The sequence below is a fragment of the Astyanax mexicanus genome, chromosome 7 (assembly GCF_023375975.1).
Source record: "Astyanax mexicanus isolate ESR-SI-001 chromosome 7, AstMex3_surface, whole genome shotgun sequence".
Classification (NCBI taxonomy): Eukaryota; Metazoa; Chordata; class Actinopteri; order Characiformes; family Acestrorhamphidae; genus Astyanax; species Astyanax mexicanus.
In genome coordinates, this window is record NC_064414.1 from 30287151 (window position 1) to 30298205 (window position 11055).

General features: G+C 36.1%; 1 protein-coding gene across 2 annotated transcripts; it reads left to right on the forward strand.

Moving 5' to 3' along the window:
* Positions 1–9883, forward strand: LOC103024928 (exocyst complex component 3-like protein 4). Of its 2 annotated transcripts, XM_049481746.1 has the most exons (13): positions 1–370; positions 1939–2091; positions 2782–2940; positions 3984–4599; positions 4707–4821; positions 4907–5038; positions 6389–6489; positions 6623–6736; positions 8117–8240; positions 8345–8467; positions 8558–8710; positions 8793–8914; positions 9029–9883. In XM_049481746.1, the coding sequence occupies exons 1-13, from the start codon at positions 289–291 to the stop codon at positions 9216–9218; spliced, it is 2184 nt and encodes a 727-aa protein (XP_049337703.1). In that variant the 5' UTR covers positions 1–288; the 3' UTR covers positions 9219–9883. The 2 variants fall into 2 exon arrangements, with proteins under 2 accessions (XP_049337703.1, XP_049337704.1); XM_049481747.1 differs by lacking the exon at positions 2782–2940 and having other exon boundaries at positions 4–370.
* The last annotated feature ends 1172 nt before the right edge of the window (positions 9884–11055 follow it).

Here is an 11055-nt window from a genome sequence, read left to right on the forward strand (position 1 = left end):
AATTGTATGTTCCTGATAAAACATTCATATTTCCGCAGAACGTTATGTTCTTCAAATGGTTTATTCTTTATTACCATTGAGAGTGCTGAAGCATACCCCAATGTACGAAAAAAAAAGTGTTACACAGAGAAGCGTGGCTCTCACATGCGAAACCACCCTCTCCATCCTTCCTTCATAAACCTCAAAATCACATGACTTTCAGGAAGCTGCTAAACACCTGTGAAGTAGAAGTAGTTTACACACTTAAGGTTTTTTAGTCGTTCACAAGAGAGGCTTCTGTTCTGAAACATGGCATCTTGCTGTGCCTGCAGAACGATTTTTGCCTGTTTTCAATCCGAGTTGCATGATGATAATGGTCAAGATGATGAAGGTAAGAACTGTTTTATGACTGTTGCAAATATAAGAATCTGGGTAATATGACAAACTTTGCTCTAAAACAAACCTACATTTTAACAAGTTAAGCAAGATTTTTCTAAATCAGTCTGTCAGGTTTAGTCTGATTCAAATCCTTTCTTTTTTATAAATAATATAGAAGATGTAGTACAGGATGCTTCTGCAAAGACTGCTATCTCTGCATATCTTAGCATGTGAAGCATGGATGCAGGCTTCAAATATTTGTGATTTGGAGATAATACACTGCTATTTAACCCTTAAAGCAAGGAAAGTGTGAGCAGAATTTGTATAAAAAACTCTTATGTGAAAAAAAATTCTTTCTGTCCCTAAATTTGCACATAGAAATTCTTTCAATTCCATTAAAATAGTAAATACTACTTTATGTTTTTTTTTTTTTTCTGAGTGCATCAGAAAGACATGTAGTACGATTAAGAAGATTCATGTTTGAGTTTTTGATCAGTATGAAATTGTAAAATCTATTAAGGCTCATTCATTCATTGCGTTACTAAATGAAAGCCTGCTGAAGCCTATTCCAGCCGGCGGAATCAGGCGGTAGGCAGGATGCACTTTGGACAGGCTGCCAATTCATCGCAGGGTACACAGCAAACATTGTTAATCAAAGGTTTTTAGCTCATTTTCTATCTAGGATGTTGTTTGATTACCATCTAGCATGCCTGTTAGACTCCTGTTTGCAGTAAATAAAATGAAATTATTTATAAAGTTATTTATCTCAATTCTGTCACATACTAATCATAAAATCACATTTTTATAAAACATTTTAATAAACAGTGTATTCTCATTATTTCAAAACAGTATTTCACTGCCAAGTTCAACAGGGAACCTTTTTTACAATTTATTGTAAATTGTAAAAATGCAACAGCAAAACAAAAAGTAAATTATTAATATCAGAAGTTCAGGGCAGAACTGAGAACACCCATTCAATACACAAGCATACTAAAAGCAGAAGTGACTAGCATGTACAAGAGTCATTCTTTAAGTACATCCAGAACAGCTCTTCTCATGAAACAAAAAAATATTAAAAACATCAACTTGTGAAGTAATTTCTTTATTGAGAACCTTTCTTTTGTAATGTAAAGGAACAATTACTAATAAATGAGAGGTGCAAAATAAGGGTGCAAAATAACAATAGGATTCTAATTTTCTCCTCCCCAGCTCACATGGGTTGCCAGATTGACACACAGTGACAAGCAATGACGAGTCTTGCTCTTTAGCTGATCAGTCGATATATATGCAGTGTATATACAACAGTGTATATGTATAGCTGGCAACCCTGGGTGTAGAAATAGGACTGGGGATTGGTGGGCAGATTTGGATGCCACAACCCACACAGATTACTGTGGTGTACCGCACAAATAAAATCTTCATGAATCACTTTTACCAACAGTGACACAAATTACCAACAGAATCACAAAATTACCAACAGTGCAAAACAAATACGAAATGTCTGACATAAATATATCCACTTACCTGTAATGCAGTTTTTCTATGTCTATGTTAATTGATTTGTGTCTTTTTATTGTTTAGATTCACCCATAGTTATTCTCTCCCATCGGAAGACTGTACCAGTTGAATCAGACTTAACCGGAAATCTGGCAGAGGTGACAGTAGTGGAGAGCGATGTGGTTTGTGAGCTCTCTGAACCATTAATCCATAATGTTCCATCCAAACCTCTTTCAGGTGTGTAACGTTTTATTCATTACCACTGCTTGTCTCTCTCTGTATAAAGTATGTTATTATCAGAGCCGGTCCGGAATTCCCTGGGGCCCTAAGCAAAAGTCTGATTAAGGGCCCTTTTATCTAAAGTCTGTGAGACACAAGTGAGCATTATTGACAGTTACACCTGACTCTCTACTACTATTTTCCCTGCTTTGTTGGTTAAAGAATAAACATATGTACACAGAACAAAATGGGGTGATTTTAGACTGCTTCTTACAGAGTTAATCTATGAAAAGCATTCATGGATGCCGATGTAGAATTTAAGGTAAAATAACTAAAATGTTAAGAAAAGGAAGTTTCACTTCCAAACAAAAGAAACACTAATTCTATGGCAGCTGCAGCTCGTAAGGTGGAACAGAATAAAAAGAAGCCAATGCAGCTTTGTATCAGCTTAAATAGTGCTGCAGTTTCATCCAAGCACCTGTTACTCCATCACTGTTTAAGGGTATAATGAAAAGGGTAAATAAGGCAGAGTTAAGGCCCTGTTTTAGTGAGCTATAGGCCAGCCATTAACTGAACATCATGCAGCTTGATTTAGGGTGCGTCAGTGTGTCTTTGCTGTTATAACGGTAGGAAAAGTAACTTTTTTAACTTTAAAAGCTTTAGAGAATGGTACAGACTGTAATTGATTTGTGTCCTTTTATTGTTTAGATTCACCTACAGTTATTCCCTCCCATCGGAAGATTAAACCAGTTGAATCAGACTTAACTGAAGATCTGCCAGAGGTGACAGTAGTGGAGAGAATAAGCAATGCTCTTTGTGAAATCTCTAAACCATTAATCCATATTGTTTCATCCAAACCTCTGTCAGGTGTGTAAAGTTTTTTTTAAACAACCCAAAAAAACGTATTTTATGAGAGCTGCAGCTCATAAGGTGTAACAGAACAAAAAGAGGCCAATGCAGCTTTGTATCAGCTTAAATGGTGCCGCAGGTTCATCCAAGCACCTGTAACTGCTTAACTATTTAAGGGTAAAATGGAAAGGGTATAGAACCAGAGATAGGGCCCTATTTTAGCGTGCTCTAGGCGAGCCATCAACCGAACACCATGCAGCTTGATTTAGGGCGTGACAGTGTGTCTTTGCTATCATAACGGTGGGAAAATTACACCTTGCGTGGCTCAAAAATGTGCAAAAGGCATGTACTTATTCTCTTGATTAATCATGGTTATGTTTTGGCTGTTTAAAAGGCAGAATGGTATTTTAATGGCTTATGCTTCTGCTCTTCTCAGCAGAGGAAACTGACCTGTACGTTTATGCTGTGAAGATGTGCAAGCAGGTCATTAAGAAGAACAGCAAAGATACTTTATTTTGTATTCTGTTTATTGTTGATGTAAATGTTGGGTCTGTGCCAGCTGCTTGTCCATGTGTGTGGGCAACAATCAGAGATATACGCGTGCTAAACATAGGTAACCTGTCTGCATTGCCAAGATAGCAGTGAACGTCTGACTGTTTACTTTTGTCTAGGTTCATTTCGGTCAGTGGAGCACCTGTGTTATCTGTTGCCAAAATAGCAATACACCAGAAACTTACCTGAACACAGCTCACTTCAAGACCACCACACCCATTAGCGTAGATATACTCTTAAACTATGTCGCTATTAAAAATGACACAACACAAGGTTGTGTGATTATAGAGGCATTGTGCCAGCATTTATGGTGGAACTGAAATTTTGAAGAACTTTTTTCCTGTCCTGAAAGATAGTATTGGTCCGGCTCCAACTATTGTGCTTATTGAATGATATAAGAGGACAGCAAACATTTTGATGCTTAATATCTTATTAAAATTGTAAACATATACAGAACTGGTCATTTAAAACTGAAAAATATTGTGATTTTGCTCTATCCATTATTGCAGTCATGGAGATTAATAAACTTTTAGAACAAAGTCGCTTGGAAGAGGCCTATCCGCACATGCAGTCTCTGCGAATGAAGTTTCAACGGGAGCATGAAGCTCTGGGAGAGAAAACACCTTTTCTACAAATAAGTAATGAAGAGAAAGACCTGTCTATGCTCTATGAGACCCTGAGAACCAAAGTGATTGATATCATCAAACAATCCCCTTCCCTGGCATCCTACAACAAAAAGCTGCTGGAGTATGTCACTATCATCATCCAGGAGGAGAAAAAGAGAAAAGACGTGGGGCGACTGAAACGATGGGGGGATGTCTGGAAGTCTGCCGTGCAGGACGGTGTGAGAGACACAATCAAGGGGGTCCAGCTGGACAGCTGTGAAGAAAATGCTTCCTGGTTGGCAGTTCATTTGGGTCATCTGGGCAAAGAGATTGTGGAACTGTTGGAGAAAGTGAAGACAGACCTTTTAAACTTGTACCCAGCGAGCTTTAATGTGTTTGAAACCTACGTTTCTTCTTGTCACAAGATTATTGGAGAACACCTAAAGGAGCTTCTGGGAAAGATCACAGAACTCAAAGATTACTATGCCATGCTTGATTTCGCCATCAACCAATATCATGGGTAAAAAGCTTCCCATTTGATTTAAAACTTTAAAACTTTTGTAAATAAAAAAAATATATTTTTATTATTATAAAATTGTGCAAAACGCTTTGCATCTTTCCTTACAGTGAGAAGATCCTTGGTAGTCCATCCTTGCAGCCAGAGATGAGGAAACAAATGGCTTTTACGCTACCTGACCCCTTTCTAGATCAGATTAAGGACAAATACTGCAACTGCCTACAGGTAAAAAACACCAATATGTAGTAAAAACAGCAATAAGCACATTTATTTCATTTATTTGTTTCTTCTTTTGTGACTTTTTCAACAGGAGGAGCTTAAGTCCTTATTGAGCAATATCATCAAAGTTGAGAAGGAGGATGTGTGGATGAAGAAAGACATGCCCAAGAACACAGAAGATGGAGGATTCATCATATCTGAAATTCATATTGACATCTGTAAAGTATGTAAAACAAGTTGCACTGAGCTTTTCTCCATTTACTGCATTTTATAATTACGCAACACATTTTTTATTTAAGCTTGGATAACAACATAGGGCCCCTATTTTAGGGCACAGCATGCAGCTTGATTTAGGGAGTGTCAGTGTGTCTTTTCTATCATAACAACAGGAAAAATACTCTTTCGTTACCAAAAAAGTACAAAAGGCATGTAATAATTTTCTTTAATTATTCACTGGTATGTTTTGGACATAACGTAAAATTACAACAATGTTATTTTATTTAGAGTTCTTTTTAGTGTTAATGTAAAATTTGTGTTTGTGTTGGCCCAAATTGCCAAGATAGCAATGAACGTCTATTGGTAGACTGTCTTTACTTTTTTTGTGTTGGTGGCGCACCTGTTTTTTTTCCTGCCAAGATAGCAATACACCATAAAGTTGCTTTGAGCAGGGTGAAAAATAGGGTCCATGGAGTTATTTTTGATCTATTATTGGACCATGAAATTTGTCTGTTTGCTCAGACAATTTTAGACAGATGTCGCTGATCATGATCTTTAACTTTAGTTTCTCTGTCCACTGTACCTCTCTGGTACACGTGTAATGCTATGGATGAGGAAATGTTAAATGACACAACACTACCCCAGAAATGAAATGCAGACATCCCAAGTTGCAAAAGTTGATTTCAGGGAGGTTTCCCCCCCACCCAGCCCCCCGCCAAAAAAAAAAAAGAACAAACTTGTACACACATCAAAGGATAACGAAACTTTACTTTTATTTTAATTAATTTTACTTTTTTTAATTAAATTTAGAGTATTCAGAGGTGAAATGAGTTTTATATTTTTTCTTTCACCGCCTCCACCATGATCTGCTTTTTCTCACTCACTGAACAAATCCCGTCCGGGAGCGGGAAAAACACTGCCCGCCCACACTAAAAACTGATAGGCTGTCTCACAGACTCTTTGCAGAGAACAGGCCAATCAGAACCCTCTCTGTTTGCTCTCTCTCCTTCCCACACACGGTTAGAGAAAAAAAAGTCTGTGGCCTGTGTGCGCGTTTGGGGCACTCGTTCTGAATTCCGGGAGATTATATGTGACTCGCGGGCATCAAGGAGCCACTACCGAAATGCGGGAGACTCCCGCAGCTTCAGGGAGACTTGGTTTGTCTGGGAATGTGCTCCTCACATCTTATACAAATGTGGCATTTCCAAACTGTTCCCTAGGGTAACACTTCATAATCAGTTTATGTCTATCCCATTATTTTGGCATGTCACTGTACATAGAAACCTTGTTGAACTGGTAGGTGTTGATAACAGCAAACACTGTTTATAGACTGATTGAATGACATACATTTTTTTAGCTTATAGCAAGTTATGCTGACAATTCTGGGAAGATTGATGAAAGCTTGAAAAGGAGAGTTTTGTGCTCCTGTCTAGAAGCACTGAAACACTTCCCCAACAGGTAAAACACTGTACACTTCACTGTACACACTGTACCGACATGATCTGTGCTCTAAACATCTGCTGAAATTCAAAGTTCCAACTTTGCCAAAGGTAAAACACATCTCACCTCCAACTCTTCTCTTTTTAACCAGTTTTGAGAAAGAGTTTACAAATCAGACTTCCTCCTTGTTGGGCCCAGATATACTGGACTGTTGTCTATACTGTAAATATCACAGTGTGTACGCAAACACCTTCAGCTCACTCAGGTAAGTTTTCAGTAAAAGTAATATTTTATTAAATGTACGTGAAAAGGCTCATTCACTGCGTGAATCTGTTGGGAAGTACATTACAGTACATTATTTTTACTGTCATTTTTACTGAGATTAAATCTGTAGAAGCTGGTTACAAATATTTGTTACTGGAATCTTGCAATGTGAGATTCCTGACATGAACATTATCAGAGAAAATCAGTGATTGTTTTACATAGATACACAAAACTTCTTTAAAGCAACATGTTTATGTAACATTATTAATTTGTGTATAACAGCAGTTCGTAAACTGGGGACCTCAATCTGGGGACCTCAAATCTCCTGTTTATATAATTTTCATTTGTATATAATTTTTCAATTTGGCCAAATTTTAAAAAGTGCCTGATAATAAAAAAAAGTGATAAAGAAACTGCAGTAATTGTTTTCATTCTACATAATGAAATCCACATCAGGGGTCTCCAACTAAACAAAATGGTGCAGAACACATAGGCCCATACACATCTGTAGTACAACCCCAAATCAGAAAATGTTGGGACAGTATGGACAATGCAAAAGAAAAAGCACACAGTTTTGCTTTGACTTTTATTTGATTGCAGGTATAAAAACAATTCATGTAATATTGACTACAGGTGTACAGGTGAGTCAAAGGCTGCTGGATACTGTTTTATTCCAGTTCATGGCTGTAATCTTGGAAAACCATTTTTCATTTCTGTGACTTTTGACTCACCCTGTATATCAATTCCTGCATTTTAGGCCTGCAAATGCAGCAAAATGTGTGCAAAATGTGGTTTTGCATTGTTATCTTGAAAACAGGTTTTAAGTATTTTAGTGCATTTTACTACATCACAGAATGGTACGGACACACCCACAAACCCGAAACTGCTTTTGGATTTGTTGTTGATTAACAGTCCGAATGCTACTTTATAATCTTTGGTCCAGAGCACATGGCATCCATTGTTTTGCAAAATACACCTGGAATACTGATTTGTGTGACCACAAACCCTGTTTTCACTAAGTGATGATCCATACCAGACACATCAGCGCCTAGAGAATTGGATGCTAATTCTGGACATGGTTAGCATAAGGCTTCTGTTTTGCACAGTCAGGTGTTTTAAGGGGCATTTGAGAATGTTTGCCAAAGGAATTCTATCTGGTTTTATCAACTATTATTGAATGATGGTTCTTAACGTTGTGCTGTTTGTGGGATCAAAAATCATGAGAGTTTATGAAGTTGAGCAGATAAAATATTAAATATATTGGAATCATACTGTCTGCAATCAAATCAAAGTTAAATAATTTAGATAAACACAACTAGATAAAAACAGACCTTTTTTCTTAAGTACACGTAAAGCTTTAAACATTGTGTTTCTGTTCTAGAGAGCATGTGGAGAGTTACAGAGAGAGCTGCCCAGATCAAGTGGAAGAGCTGGGGAGGGAACTTGACAAACTGCTTCTCAATCTGAGACAAGCTCTGCTGAAACAGTTCAGAGCTGAAACTGAGGTGGGATGAACTGGAAGTAGAACCAGATTAAAATGATCACATTTCCAATAGTGATCATAGTAAAAAAAAAAATGTTTAGTTAAACATACAATGTTTTGTTTTAGGCCTTCATGAAAAATATGATGACCAGGACATGGCTGAAGACAAATGATGATTTTAAAGAATTAAAAAAACGATTAGAGACATACTCTGGATTTGGAACAACAATGAGACCTCTTGCTGCACAAGTGAGTCCCATTAGTTTGACTTCAGTTATATACTGTACATAACTTTGTAGATTCATTTCTTATGGACACATTAATTAATCTTTTATGCAGTCCTACGCTAATGACCTGCACTACCATGTGGTGAAAGAGTACATCACTCAGCTACTGAAGAAAGAGTACTCGTGCAAAGGCAACAAGAACAAATCTGCTGCTGAAAAGATTACAGACCAGTGGGGTGATTTCAAGAGACTGTTCAGAGAAATGGTAAAATACAGTTTGTTCTATGTTCAGGTGGAATATTACCATGAACTACATTTACAAAAGTCTTTTTGTCTTCTCGACTCAGGGATCAACCTTAGAATGGCTTCACCCACTAGGAGATCAGCTTAGTCTGATAATTGAACAGAAGAATGAGAGAGACATAACAAATCTTTTGGAACCATTTTTAAACAATTATCCTGATATCAGGTAAATAAATGGCTTTAAATTTTGTCATTCATCATGTTAAAGCCTATTTGTGTTGTTTTTATAATATTGTGCATTTTAATTGACTTAGTCCTCCTATTCTTTCTTCATTTACAGTGAGAATCAACTTACAGCCATTCTGTACTTCAGAAACAATGATGTTAAAAAGAATGTAAAACTGATGCTGAACAAGAACACCGTCATTCAGCATTTTATTGTGCTGAAAGCGAAACGGGAAAAAACTGGGGAGAAAAATCCTGACCGCATGCTCTTTAGTGATATTAATGGCAGGAAAGCAAAATCCTGATACACACAATGAAGGATTCAGCTGTGACAGTATTTCCTCTTTTCATATATTGATATTCTTAAAAAAGCCCCCTTATCATAATTTGTTTAGCCATTCAATTATTACAGAATTACATGTGTCGGACCTGTGTGGGGTTTATAACCAAAATATCAACTGCTTTAGTAAAGAAATATGAGTTTTACCAAGTGGAACGGATTTACACGAAACAAAGAGAAATTTCGATTTTTAAAATATATTTTTTTAAACATTTTTTCTGATTGTTTTTTTTAATCAGGTTAGACTTTTATCATGTACACAACCTCCACACATACCATTTATTAAACAATGCTTAAGATCTTAGGAGCATAACAGTTTCATAAATATAAAGGAGGACTTACTTAAACTACAGGTCACAAATGTTTTCAAATGAGCAGATTTTAGCAGATTAATATTCCTGACAATGCTTTTAAGACATCCAGTAATTTTAATGGTAACGGTAGAAGTTAAGGCAATAATTAATTTAGCAGAATAAGGTAAAAGAAAATTCTATACCGATTCCTAACTGGAAACTTTTGGAAGTTATAGTTTATTTTAATATGTTTAGTTTTTTAGTCATCAATAGTTTAAGCTTCTACATCTTTATAAACAAGAGCAGATGAAGGCTATTTTAGAACTGTTACATTTAATGTTATTTTATTTGTACATATTTATTAAAAAGTTTGTTTTTTATATTGGCAATGTGTTTTCTATTTAACACTCTCTGTGTGTATGTTCATTCAACTAGACACTAGATGGAGCCAGCTGTTTTAATGTTTAGCAGATTCTTCAGTCTGGCTGGAGTTCCTTCATTTTATTTTTATCAAAAAATGTTGCTTTTTTTAATCACCTATTAAACATACTGAGGACACTGTGTAGGAGCTGTGTATGGTTTATAAAACCAAAAATATCAACTGCTTTAGTAAGGAAATATGAATTTTACCAAGTGGAACGGAAATGAAGGCTGATGCTGATGTAGAAGAAGCAAAAACATAAAAAGATTTTTTAAAACAATAATTTAAAGAAGAAAATTATGCCTATACTGCAAAGAGCATTGAATCCAGGTTTTATTTTATATCACAGTTATATGAATCTTTTTACGAATGTTCAGATAATGTCTATGTTCATTAGAGGTGTTTAGGTAATGCTTGTGTTTTCTATAATGTAAGAATAGCTTAATTCACAGCAGGCCCCAGTTTAGCTGTAGCCACTGGCAGAGAGAGAGAGAGAGCCTCGCAGACACAGACAGAGTTGTGAACTGCTGCACACTAATGCAAGACTTGATAATTGTCAGCGAGGCCTACTTGTTATTAATAAAAGTGACAGGTGTGAATCACAGAGGCTAGAGAGCAGGTGATCTGAGGGTGTATAATTGGTGTACAGAAATAGTTGTCTCAAAAAAGATTAAACTGTAGCTTTAGGGGCATGTTCCTTTCGGTGCAGAAAAGTGGGAATTCTTATATACAGTATTATTTCAGTCCTATCAATGATCAGATAGAGCAAATAAGGAAAAGATTATTTTGTTATGTTTTGTGTACTTAATTATTCTTTATTTTTTGTACACTTTCACAAAATAGGTTTGTTATTAAAGAGAAACGATATAACCATGATATCTCTCAAAAGCATTTGAATGGATGAATCTTTAAAAGGTCACTCTAAAAAAATAGATTTTGTGTTTTAGTCAGATTACTTAATATTATTTTACTCTTTTATTACTAATAGAGTGAACTTATCAGCCAGTACAACTCATTAAAATAGAGTTCAGAGATCTTCAAACTTGTAAAAATAAGGTTTAAGTAACTTGCTCTTACTTTACAGCCTA